Source organism: Alligator sinensis, unplaced genomic scaffold (genome assembly GCF_000455745.1).
Source record: "Alligator sinensis unplaced genomic scaffold, ASM45574v1 scaffold222_1, whole genome shotgun sequence".
Taxonomy (NCBI): Eukaryota; Metazoa; Chordata; order Crocodylia; family Alligatoridae; genus Alligator; species Alligator sinensis.
Genome location: NW_005841912.1, coordinates 1683171 through 1696504, shown reverse-complemented (window position 1 = coordinate 1696504; position 13334 = coordinate 1683171). Strand labels below are relative to the sequence as shown.

At 44.6% G+C, this 13334-nt stretch overlaps 1 protein-coding gene across 3 annotated transcripts in view; it reads left to right on the top strand.

Moving 5' to 3' along the window:
- Positions 1–13334, top strand: part of LOC102380877 (serum albumin-like) — a 34210-nt gene that overhangs the window by 4212 nt on the left and 16664 nt on the right. For 2 of the 3 annotated variants that reach the window (XM_025198078.1, XM_025198080.1), the window contains 5 exons: positions 3285–3499; positions 4267–4399; positions 7854–7951; positions 11480–11609; positions 12405–12619. In XM_025198078.1, the coding sequence (XP_025053863.1) occupies positions 3285–3499; positions 4267–4399; positions 7854–7951; positions 11480–11609; positions 12405–12619 (791 nt within the window). The remainder of the gene's footprint in view (positions 1–3284; positions 3500–4266; positions 4400–7853; positions 7952–11479; positions 11610–12404; positions 12620–13334) is intronic. The other variant, XM_025198079.1, reaches the window with a different exon arrangement.

Genomic DNA, 13334 nt, shown 5'->3' with positions numbered 1-13334 from the left:
ATACTTAGTTTAATTTGTAAAAAAAAAAAAAAAAGTCATTAGTTTTGCATAATTTTGAGTTTTCCTGTGCATAATTTTGAATGTTCTGTGCATAATTCCTGGGGGTGTAATCAGGGAAGTGGGGGTAAAAAATGAGCTACATTTGGCAAAAGAAATTAAAAGAAAAAGAAGGATCACATTTACTCAGTACTTTCAGAAGTGCTCCTATGAATCAACAAATAAACTGGTGAAGATCAGCTTATATATGCATTTTACAAATATATTGGCCAGATAAGAAAAACAAAGGAAGTTTGAAGGTCCACTGCTAAATAGATAAGGTGAGTTATTAACAGAAGACACAAAGAAAGGCAGAACTGCTCAAAAGTTACTTTGGATTAGTCTTCAAAAATGAAAAAATAAGCTGCAACCAGACAGGTAGTAAAAATTGTATAGACAAGGGGCACGTCTACATGAGAAGCTTTACTTGAGATTAGAGATAATTACTGTGCAGTAACCATCACCGTTTATACATACAAATGCTTATTGCGCAGTAATTGCTCTAATTGGGAGTAAATCTGCTACCTGTAAATACAAGTAGCAACTTTACTCTCAATTACTTACTGCACAGTACAGCACATGTAGACAGCTGACTGGAAGCAAATGTGCTCCCGGTCAGCCAGGCAGCAGGGGACGGGGGATTGCTCCCTGCCCTAGGGATCTGCTTGCTAGGGCTGTGTGAAATTTCGCTGGCTGTTTCATTTCAATGCTGTTTTGACTAGTTTCGAGCTCAAAACAGCAACATTGAAACAAAATGAAAGACTTCAAAACAGTCTCAGAATGAAACAAGGGCAGTCAAAACTTTTCAAAATTTTCCGAACGTTTCAAGTTTCAGAGCTGGGCTTGCTTGTAGCTAAAGAGAAACTAAGGAGAGGGAGGAGGAAGAAGGGGGAAAGACTGCTCTGATATTGACATGTGCAGCTGGCCAGTGATTGTGATCTTTCCCTGAGGTCCCTTCCAAACCCAGTGCTCTGTGGGAGGGATGGAAAAACTGCATAAAAAGCATTGTTTGAACCGAGCTTACTCTGTGCCTTCACACTTACAGGTGATGCAAGTTTTGCTCTGAACAGTTTGAGGTGCAGTTTCCCAGAAACCCCTGAACCTATCTCCCTGAAACTTGCCAGGCTTCATGGCCCCAGCAGGGGCTACCATGCTAGCAGTTTTCACCCTGCTCTGCCTTAACACACACGTGTCATGAGTTTTGCTTGTCAGCAGCTTGAGGTGCAGTTTCCCAGAAACCCCTGCACTTGTCTCCTTGAAAGCTGGCAGGCTTCATGGCCTCACCAGAGGCCACCATGCCTGCAGTTGTCATCCCACTGTGGCTTAACACATGCACATGATGCAAGTTTTGCTTTCAAGTCTTTGAAGTACAGTTTCCCAGAAACCCCTGAACCTATCTCCTTGAAACTGGTCAAGCGTCATGGCCTCAGAAAGGGCTACTATTCCTGCAAGTTTCATCTGAGTAAGGCAAGAAATGACAAAGTTATAGGCAGTTTTGTGCTTCCCCATTACAGCCTATGGGCAAAACGTTGAAACAGCGTAGAAACAGTAAAACAGTTGTGATGAAACAAAATGGAACAGCAGTTTTGAAACTAAACAAAACTCAAAATGAAGCACTGTTCCATTGGAACAGTGATGCCTAAGTCGAAATGAAATGGTGCTGTTTTGCACAGCCCTACTGCTTGATGTCAGGGTCGGGGCAATGTTTGTGATCATAACTAGGGAGCAAGGGTTAGGAGATTCTTATCTCCCAGCCCTGGCCCCACAGTTGTGGGGTCCAGGCTGGGAAATTCTTATCTCCCAACCATAGCTCCATGACTGTGGGGCCAGGGTTGGGAGATAGGAATCCCCCAGTCTGGTCTCCATGACTGTGGAGCTTGAGCTGGGAGAGAAGAATCTCCCATACTCAGCCCTGCGACCATGACTGCGATAGGAATAGAATTTAGAAGGATCTTGATAGATTGGAAAACTGGGCTGGAGGCAAGAAGATGAAGTTCAATGCAGACAAAATGCTTCTGTCAGCAAGAGGAGGATGATCAGGGAAAGTGTGATTCCCTTACTGAAGAGGGAAGGCAACCTAGGGCGTTTTTCCACATGATGAGGGTTTAATTCTTAGGGTTGCATTATATGCTCCCTAAATTGAAATGGTGGGTTTTAATTTAAACCTACCATTTCAATTTAGGGGTTTCCATCACTGTTATGGCAAAGGGCCCAATCCTTTTTTTTCGGTGGAGCCTGCCTGCCTCTCCCACAGCTGGAGGGCAAGCTGCTGGTGGGCTGAGCAGCCCCTGAGCTGTGGGAGGCCCCAATCCTTCCCTCTGCAGTGGCAGTGTCTCCTGGGGCCACCTAGGTAGCCCAGCCTGGAAGCAGCACCTGGCCTAATCCAACTCTATCCATACCCTGAGGTGTGGAAGCACGTGGCCTGATAGCAGCCTGCCCAGGTGGCCTTGGGGGGCACTGCCGCCATGGAGGGAAGGACCAGGGTCCCTCTGCAGCTCAGTGGTCACTCGGTCCACCAGCAGCTCAGTCCTTGGCCATGGGAGAGGCAGGCAGGCTCCACTGAAGAAAAAAAAAAAAAGAATCCGGCCCCTCACCACTTCTGCCTTCACTCAGCACCTGCTGAAGGCAGAAGTAATGAGGGGCCCAATTCTTTTTTCCTGTGGATCCTGCCCACCTCTTCCATGGTCAGGGGACGATCTACTAGCTGGAAATGCATTGGTGCAAACTAAACTACTTCAGGATGTATTTTAGTTTGTAACAATGCAAACTCATTTTAAACCCGCAAGCTCCTACATGTGTACAGCGTGACACCATTAAGCCACACAAAGTGAAATTTTCATCATGTGTACATGGCAATGGCATCACATGTACAAGTGCCCTTAGTGAGAAAGGATGAAGTACTCAATGGCTTTTTCACATCAGTCTTCACAGGCAAGGTCAGCTTCCAGACTACTGCACCAGGCAGCACAGTTTTGGGAGCAGGCAAGCATCCAACAGTGGTGAAAGAACAGGTTAGGAACTTCACACAGGCCTAGTAAACATCCAGTTTTTCTTTAATAGATATCTAAATAATCTGAAATTTACCTACCTAAGAATCTGGCTCAGAATGGCCCATAAATTGTAGCATGTATTGTAGCTCTGTCGTCTTGTACTGAAAACTAAATATGCAGACATTTACACTATGCTGTCCATAAGCACCCTTAATGCTGACCAGTGGCAATGTTTGTATTCTACCCTTCTCACTGTAGCAAGCCATTTTCTTGGATGAGATTTGCCAAATCAAGAAGCTTCATGATTCCTATGGGGCAATGGCTGACTGTTGTGCTAATGCTGACCCTGAAAGAAATGAGTGCTTCCTATCATTCAAAATGACCTATCCCCGCTTCTTTATACCATATCAGAGACCTGAGCCTGATGCTGTTTGCAAGGAGCTCAAAGAGAACAGACAGTCATTCCTGGGACAGTAAGGAAACTCATTATTATTATACAGATCGTGGATCGTATTCATTAGGGTGCATGGGATGTGTTGACACTCAGAACCACAGGGTCAAAAAGCTGTCACTGTAAGTGTAGGAACAGCCACACATCCATGGTGCATATACTTTCACAGGGCATTTGTGTGGATGTTAGAATAATGAGCTAGCCAGAATTCTTCAAAATTTGAACTTGTGAAGCAATTTCAACTAAACATTAGGATTATTTAATTGCTTCCATTTAAAGATTTCCCCCCATAAAATAACATGTCTTCACCTTCAGGTTTTTTTTCTTGAAGTATTTTGGGAATTTCTGATTTTTTAACAGAAAAAAGAGAACAAAATTGTATAAGAACTCCATGTCCACTTTTCCAGTATTTCATTCTTCCTTTTCCACCTTCCCATTTTCTCTGTTTTTTCACTTCCCCTTTTTTCCACTTCATCACTGGAAAGGACAGAAAAAAAAAAAGAGATAGAGGTAGCAATGAAGCTTGTCAGCTTTCCCCCCTCACACCACTGAATGTTGAATTTTTGGCAAAAATATTTTAAAACTGAATTCTTACAGACTTGGTGTGGCTAAATATATAAGGAATTCAAATAATTCTCTCTCTCAGTGTGTTCTCATTTGAAGATGTGCAGAGGCAGCACAAAATGTCCCATCAATAGACACCACATTTTCATAAAAGCCCCATATAGATTTGAGGTTATTTGTTGCTCTTGCTGAAATACCTGACTTCATGTTTTCTTTGAATTACAGTTATGTCTATGGAGTTGCAAGAAGGTTGCCTTTTCTATTTGCCCCTACAATTCTCGCCCTGGGTGATGACTACGAGCTTGCAGTTGAAACCTGTTGTGCAATAACTGACATTGGTGTCTGCTTGGAAGGAAAGGTACAGGCGGTCCTTAGACTTAAAACAATTGGTTCCTGAAAACTGTGTCTTGGTTCCTGAACCAAGGCCCGATACCCTATTTTTACCAAAAATAACCCAGATATTATAACCTATAATTACCCAGAAATTATAACCTATAATTTTGTACTCAGTCAATTATAGATGAGTAATATAGCTACATTAATATATTTATATTGTAAATAGCAATCATATTGATTTGGAAGGACTTCTTTGAGGTGACTTTGATGGACTTTTTGAAGGGCTCTTGGCTGGAGTCTTCTCAGGAGTCTTGGTGTAACAGGGGGCTTCTTAGGGCCAGTTTGATGTTGGCCTGCCCACCTGTCTCTGGGCTAACCACCTGCCTCTCCCACCTACCACACCTTGATGATACATAATTACTATGTTAATTAGGTGGGAGGCTGCCCATTTTGAACCCCGATGTTCAGGGGAATATCTGCAGCTCCATTCCATCCCTACACTGTGGCCTAAGCTTTGCAGATGGCATCTCAGGCAACTAAACTCAGCCATACCCTTCACCCATTAGCTGTGGTCCCCTCTCTGGGACCTTCGGCTCCCCCTTAGGCCCTGGCCCCTTAGGCTCCCCCGTAGGCCCTGGCCCCATCTCAGGCCTGTAGAGATCCTGAGCCTCTTTGCTCTGTGGGCACACCTTGCAGTGGGCCCCTGACCCTTTTGACCCCTTTGTGAGTCCTGGCCCCAGCATGGACCAGTCAGGTACCCCGGGTCAGGTCTAAGCTGCTTGCCTGCTTTTACCCTCACAACTCAGCTAGAAACTGAGCCACAGGCCTTTCTACACTCTCATAAGTCTGGGCATTACCCAGCTAGGACTGTGTGGGGACTGGAGGTTATTAGGCACCCCTGACCTGCCTTTCACCAGGGAGGTAACTGGCCTGGCATTTCATGGGGCTGCCACACCACCGGCACCCCCACCAGGCCACCCATCCCTGGCAGGGTGCAGTTTTAGGTCATGCCCAGAACCAGGAGCCTTCTCCATCCCCATAGCCTCAGCCCATAAATCTCCAAGCTGCTCCTGAGCCTCAGCTCTGCTGGCTAATGCCTCTCTCATGGCTGCTAGCAGCAAACTGCTGCTTCCCTATTTATAGCATGCTCTCTAAAATTGCTGCTGCAATCAAGCACCTGGCTGCTGCCTGCTTGGGCCCTTGAAGTGGCAGGCCTCAACAGCGCCTTGCTGTGCTTGGCTGCAGGTTTTTCTAGAGTCTTGTCTGCTTTCTTAAAGAAAGTGGCTAAGAAAGTCTGGACAGATGTTCTCCTCTTTTGCTTGTAAATTTCTCTGTAGCAGCTGTGCATGTTGGATATGCCCCTGTTCACAGATGCACTGCGTTCAATGTTGGGGTCATGTTCCTCAAACAGGGACATGGCAGCTTCCAAATATTGAAATGCCTCAGCCAACATGTTTGTTGTCAAGACTTTACGAGGAGAAGTCTCTTCAACAGTGGGTGCACCTTCTTTTTCCTCTGCCACTTTTTGCTGTTCCAATTCAATGAGGTCCTCATTAGTTAATTCTTCAGAATGTGATGCCAGCAACTCATCAACAGCACCTGGTACAACGTATTAGTTGAGTTCTTGCCCATTTCAACAACATTGTTGGCCACCTCTTCAACAGTGTCTGTAAAGCCTTGGAAGTCAGACACAAACTCAGGACACAATTTTTTCCAAACGCCATTCAAATTTGATTGTTTGACTTCATTCCATGTCTCACCAATCTTCTTAACTGCATGGTAAATGTTGAAACCCTTCCAGAATTCCTCAGAGTTGGTCCACCTTCCTTCTCAATTGCCCTGATGCCCTGGGCAAATGAGCACCTAAAATAGTAGGCCTTGAAGGATGAAAATAGTCCCTGGTCTATGAGTTGCAACAATAAGGTGGTGTTGGGGAGCAGAAACACCACTTTGATGTCAAGATATATGTCATCAAGGATGGTTGGATGACCAGAAGCATTGTTGAGAATTAACAATGCTTTAAATGCAAGATTGTTTTTGCTGTAATAAACCCTGACACTTGGCACAAAATGATGATTAAACCAATCCTCAAAAATATTCTTATTGACCCATGCCTTAGGATTGGATTTCCATATCACTGGGAGAAATGCCTTGGAATAACCCTTGAAAGCTCTGGGGTTTTCTGAACAGTACACAAGTAAAGGTTTAAGTTTAAAGTCACCTGCAGCATTAGCACCAATCAAAAGAATGAGCCTATCTTTAGCAGCTTTGTACCCTGGCACGGATTTCTCCTCTTTGCAATGTAGGTTCTCAACGGCATTTTTTCCCAAAAGAACTCAGTTTTGTCAACATTAAAAACTTGCCAAGCACAATACCCACCCTTTTCAATGTTTTCATCCAATGTCTCCATAGTAATTGCTCTACATTTCTTAGAAACATCACTTGCACCAGATTTATGCTTTTCTGCCATTATTATGGGGAAAAAAACACTAAATTTTAAGAAAAAATTTGGAAACACAAAGACTTATCACGTAAAAATAGTGTTGGAACAGCAACTAAGAGTCCTGAGTCAGGGAGATGGACGGTACAGCAGATCAGTGCAGGGAAATGGGCAGCACAGCGAACTTGTTCGCTGGCATGGCATGGCATCGGATCAAGCATCATAAAGTCGAAACTGATGTCAGAAAGTTGAAACAGTGTGTCAATTTATAAACGTCATAAGTGCTGTTCACCATAACTTGAATGTCGTAAAGTCGAGGACTGCCTGTATTCAGATTTTCTATGTGAGTGTCAATCCATTTTTTACCATCCCCTTAACATTACATGCTGATTTTAGCAATTTTAACCTCTAAAGCAGCAGTTCCCAAACTCTGACAGATTGTGCACCACCAGTTTAAAACAATACAATCTTAAGTACCACCACCGACATTTTCAGTTCAACCTTAAGCACCACCAGCAAATTTTTGTCTTATAAAGTAATTATAATAAATCTGTTAACACGTACCATAGACAGGTTATCTGCTTACCACTGGTGGTATCCATACCACAGATTGAGAACCGCTGCTCTAAAGGACAATGTCTAATCTAGTAATTTTAAAATAAATTATGGATCTTCATTGTAAGCTGTAACTGCTTGTAAATTAGGAGTTAATATTTGTCTCCCAGCTTTCCCTCCCACAGTATAATATGAGTTTTGGTTCATGACTACAAGCTGTGTACTTCAGTGAAATCAGCTGAGTTACTGACACAGCAAGATATGACACCACAACAGGTAGGGTAGCCAGTTTGGGACACAATATATGCACTGAAAGTTAACTGTTGGATTGTGAGTGGCTAAGGCTCATATCAGGATCTCTTGGTTTGTTCTCATCATAGCTTTACATGGAAAGAGTCCTCTGTGTTTCTAAACAGGGGTTTCTTTTCTAATCCATTAAGTGCAACCATTTCATTTGACACTCTGTGTTTTATTACTCTAGATCGCTGCCCTTAAGGAAAAGGCCACAGAAATGAGTCTATGGCATGAACACTCCTGTGGAATCTGGAAGATGTTTGGAGAGAAAACTTTCCAAGCACAGTAAGTGTCCTTATCACTATTTTACAATGAAATGGACTGTTTGCCCTGAAACCTGAAGATACATCAGAGAAATTTCATGGTATGGACAAACATACTTTTTGACTGCTTTAAAGGGTAGATGGGGGGTCTGTCATTTGGGAGCCTGTATCAGCTGTTACATGTAACTGCTGCATCTGGATGATCCTGGACATTTCAACACTGACCTGAGAGTAGCTACCCTTAAAAAAAATAAATAAATAACCCCCTCACCTCAACTCAACCACAAAATTGCAGAACAAGGAATCATACACAGATTTGATGCGCTAACTCTGATCTCAACAAGGACTATGGATATCTCATTGCCTGGGCTAGCTGTTCATTGATTGATTTAGATTGACTGATTCATTTGATTTATATGCTGCCAAAGGCATTCCCAACAAAGGCTGTGTGGTTTACAACTTAAAAACAGGAGAGAGAAGTTAAATTCCTCCCTGCCCCCCCACCCCTGCCACCCTTTTTGTCACTCACCCAAAGGAGTCTCCTCCCCATCCCCCAAATCTGGTGAGGCCTTCCCTCTCCCCAGGCAGGGCTGTGCCTTTCTTCCTTCCTTGCCTCTTCCTCCCCTGTCTTTCATAGAGGGGAGTGCTGTGTAGCCCATTCCACCTCCCTGTCTCTCCACCAACATATTACAGAATTTATATGCATAATACAGGGTAAAACATGAAATCTGCCCTCCTCTGCCTCTGGACCCACTGAAGGTCAGAGCCAAAGGGTACATCACTCTTCACTGGGCACCAGCATGGCCCTTGCCCTGGGTGCCCCCTCCAGGATGGCCTGGAAACAAGCCCAGGATGGCCTGTAAAGAAGTCTAGTTCAGCTGGCCATGTTGTGCCTGTTTTCAGGCCAGACCTTCCCCCATTCTGGGTTAGGTACCTAAGGCTGGGAAGCAGTGATGGAGGCAGCTCCCACCTGGCAGGGGCTTGCTGCAGGCCATTGTGACTCTCAGACAGTCAGTCCAAGGAGTGATCTGAAGTCCAGGGTGGTCCAGCAGGGCCTACCTCACCCTGATTTCATAGTTTCATAGTTGTTAGGGGCTGGGAGGGACCTTACAGATTATTGGGTCCAGCCCCCCTGCATTTGGGCAGGAAAGACTTGGCTGATTCTCCAGGTGTTGACTTCCTTGTTCATCTCAACTGGCCTAACCAGTCCACTCATTATGTCTCTTAACAGTGTTCGTTCCACCTGTCCCTTTTCCTTCTATATAAAATCTTTTTTTTTCTGCCAGTCCTTTCCTAGCATCTGACAAAACAGGTTGTGGCCTATGAAAGCTCATGCCTCTCTAAATCAGCCTTGGTGGTGCCACCCTGCCCTATCTTCTGCCTGATTTCAGACTAACATGGCTAACCAGCAAATGATCCTGTTGTAACACAAATTAGCTAGATTGCCCTAACTTTGACCTTGAATGAAAAAGAGCTAATGTGGGAGTGGTTTTGCTACATCTGTACAGAATCACTCAGACATAGTTGTTGTACCATAACAGTTTATAATCAGTATCCTTTGATATCAATACAATTTGTACATCTTTCAATATCTCAGAAACAAATCAATGTAACCCACTTATATTTTTGATCAAGGAGTCACAGTGTGCATCTACATGTGCCCCTGACTGTGCATTTAGCACTGCACAGTCATTTAGCACTTGCTTTAGTATGTACAAAATTACTGCTCAGTACCTGCGCCATCCCAGCAGTGCGTGGTCATTTTTATACACTACATCGCCGTAGTGTTGGCGTCATGGTTTGTGCCCACTGACGCTAAGGAGTTATGTCACTGTCGGTGATTGCTATGGCGATGTAACATCTCGTGTCTATGCACCCACTGTGCCAGAAACCATTCTTAAAATTTGCATAAAGATTAGGTCAGGCAAACCTGTGCCCAATATGAGCAAGTTCCTGAAATTCTCTAAACAAAACACCCAAATTGATTTTAGTATGTAATGAACTATGGCTTGTTGTGTTGTACTGCTTTATACCAAGGAAAATATGCATAATCTTTGTTGATGGTGATCACTGATGAAAGTCAAGCACTAGGAACAAGGCAGGGTAGATTTGCACTTTGTACATTAACTAAATCAGAGATATATAAAGCTGAATAAGCTATCTGTAGAATCTAGGACCCCAAAGGTGTTTTGTCAGTTGTGATATTATAGAAAATTGTGTCATTTAGCTCATTATCAGTTACTCCATTGTGTTTGACCCAAATTTTGTCAAGGTGATAAGCACATTTGGAAACTACAGTAAGCAAGCCTAGATTCTGATCTAGAATATTTGAGAAGCTACAGTCCTGGGATAAGAGTATGTCAGTTGTACTCCTTGTCTCTCATATTTTTTAGAGTCTAAAGCCACCTGTAGCAGGCTTGCTGGCAAAGGCTTGCAGCAGGCTGCACACTCTAGGCTGGAGGAGTCTGCAGGCTTGCAGGGACTATAGCCAGCTGCAGGAAGTCAAACCTAATTACAGGTCTCCCCAGAGGACTAGGCCTGCTGAGGTAGATAATTGGAGAGATAATTAGAGATGGAGATAAAAGAGAGACAGGGAGAAGAGAAGCAAAGCAAGGCTAGTGGTGGTGCAGCACAACTGAGCAGGTGGCAGCAGAACTGAATCAGGGTCTGGACAGAGATCCAAGGCTACAAGGCGGGAAGCAGCTGTACCACAACAAGGGTGGTGGGGTCGGCAAGGCAGGGAGACCCCAGAATCTTGGGGTGATAACAGCGTGGGGCTGGGTCTATGGCCAGGCCAGCCATGATCTGCTGCCCTCACACCCATGCAATAGGTGTGGATTCCATGGACAGGGGTGTGCAGGGAATGAATCACAGCTTTGCCCTGGCCCCATGCTGTCATTGCCCCAAGATCTCAGCTCTGGCCCCAGCCAGTCATGCACTGTCAAAGCCATGCAATCTCAGGATCTCCATGGAGATTGGCTGGGAGCCATACAAGCAGGGCATATGGGTGGGTGGGGAGCTGCTTCTAGGGCTGGGGCTGTGGATCCTGGCTCTTCCCTGGCCCCAGCCCTGCACTGTCACCACCCCAAGATTCCAGGGTCTCCCAGGCCCCACTACCCATCTCGCTCCTGGACACTGCTCCCTGCCCATCTGCAGCCCCATCCCAACTGCCCAGCCATGTGCTCTGCCCACATGGGTCCCATCACCAGCAATGGGTGCACGGTGGGTGGGCCAGGATTTCCAGGCAGCAGGGTTGGGTCCGGCAGTGGCAACTGAAAGGAACTGTCACTGCTGGGGCTGCCAGGAAATGGAATCTATCTGTAGGCCAGACACAATCCCTCCACAGGACACATGTGGGCTGTATTTTGCCTACCCCTATGCCCAATAAGTTAAGATTTATCTACAGCATTTCTGGGGAAGACTGGCAACCTCTCAAAATTATCCAAAATGTGAGTTTTTAGGCTGGTCCAAAATGTTAAATGAATTTTAAGTATCCTGTTCATCAGTGAGCCTGACAAACATGTTTTCCCATCTTTTTCCTTCATTCTAGGAAACTAGCTCTTCTTAGTCAAAGGTTTCCTAAGGCTCCATTTGAAGAGGTTTACAGAGTTGCAAACAATCTTAAGGGTGTCTACAAAGAGTGCTGTGATGGTAACATGATGGATTGCATGCATAACAAGGTAGGTTACATACGTACTTTTAAGAATTTACATACTTTTAAGAGAGCTAGGAAGAACCATATTTTCTACTGCCTACTCACTCAAAGTTCTAGACCTGCCCATTCCTTGTAAAAAAAGGTCGGCATTTAAAGCCTTAAACATTCAAACATATACCTACTAAATGCTATGGAACCAGGTTACACCAGCTTGGTCTATAGCCCTTAGATATCATTGCAGATTAATTATAATTTGGGATATAATCTGTCTGCCTTAGTTTCTGAAGCTCAAAAATCACCATAATGATTAGGTAAATGAATGGGAAAATGTATATGAGAAATAAATGCAGCGAGAGACACCCAATGCTTCAAGGTGCCTGTCTATGTGGACGTTTTTCCATCTCAAAGACTGGCAATATCCAGAGTTGGCTTTCTGCTGCTGTGGGGTTTTTGCCTGTACTAGTACCTGGCAAAACCATGTGTTGGAGAGTGGCGATAGGCACTGGCAGGGACTGGGACTTAGGGGCTTCTGTCTAACACTAAGGGATGGGGATCGCCTCTTCAAGGGCGGGCCATGCAGTATGGAGGAGGAGGCTGGGTGGCTGCAGGACCCATTGCTGGAAGCACATCTAATGCTTTATTTGCTCTGTCTGCTCTAGGCTGCTCTTTGCTGATTGCATCCTCATGATAATCCTCTCTAGTAAATCAGGCATTTCCTTAGAAAATTGATAAGTCAAGCATTGACTTGAGCACTGGAAGAGTTAGGAATTAATAACCCAAAGAAATCCTTTTAAACAATACTATGTTGTATCTTTTGCAGGCACAGGTTGTAGAATATGTGTGTTCCAAACAAAATGTCTTCTCCAGCAAAATCAAAAAGTGTTGTGAGAAAGTGGCGATAGACAAAGGCCAATGTGTTGTTGAGGCAGGCCGTGATGAGAAACCTGAAGACTTGCCCCTGATAGCTGGGAAGTATGTACAAGATCCAGATGTGTGCAACCACTTTGCGGCAGGTCACAATAAATTTCTGGCAGAGTACGTAATGCATGTTCTTGTATTTCATGTTACTTGGTGCATGTACACAAATAGTCAGACTGGCATACAATAAGTAAAGTAATATAATCTGCCAAATTTAAGGGCCTAATCTTCTGCTAGTGTAAATCTGGTATCCTCTTTAGAGTTATGTCATTTTACAGCAGCGGAAAATCTGGCCTTTAGAGTATATCCTAGAGGGTTTTTTTTAGTCCTATCTTAGATTCATAGATTCATAGATTGTAGTCAGAAGGGACCACAATGGATCATCGTGTCCGACCCCCTGCCCTTGGCAGGAAAGAGGACCGAGGTCAGATGACCCCAGCCAGGTGACTATCTAGCCTCCTCTTGAAGACCTCCAAGCTAGGTGATAGCACCACCTCTCTTGGAAGCCCATTCCAGATCCTGGCCACCCTTACTGTGAAAAATTTCTTCCTAATATCTAACCTAAATCCACTCTCAACTAGTTTACACCTGTTATTCCTAGTCACTCCCTGGGGAGCCTTAGTAAACAGCACAGCACTTACCCTATTCCCCATTGACCTCCCCTAATGAATTTGTAAGCGGCCACAAGATCTCCCCTCAGCCATCTCTTGTGAAGGCTGAAGAGATTCAGATCTCTCAACCTTCCTCCGTAGGGTCTATTACGAAGGCCACTGATCATGCGAATGGCCCTCCTCTGGACCCTCTCGAGATTCCCCACGTCCCTCTTGAAGTG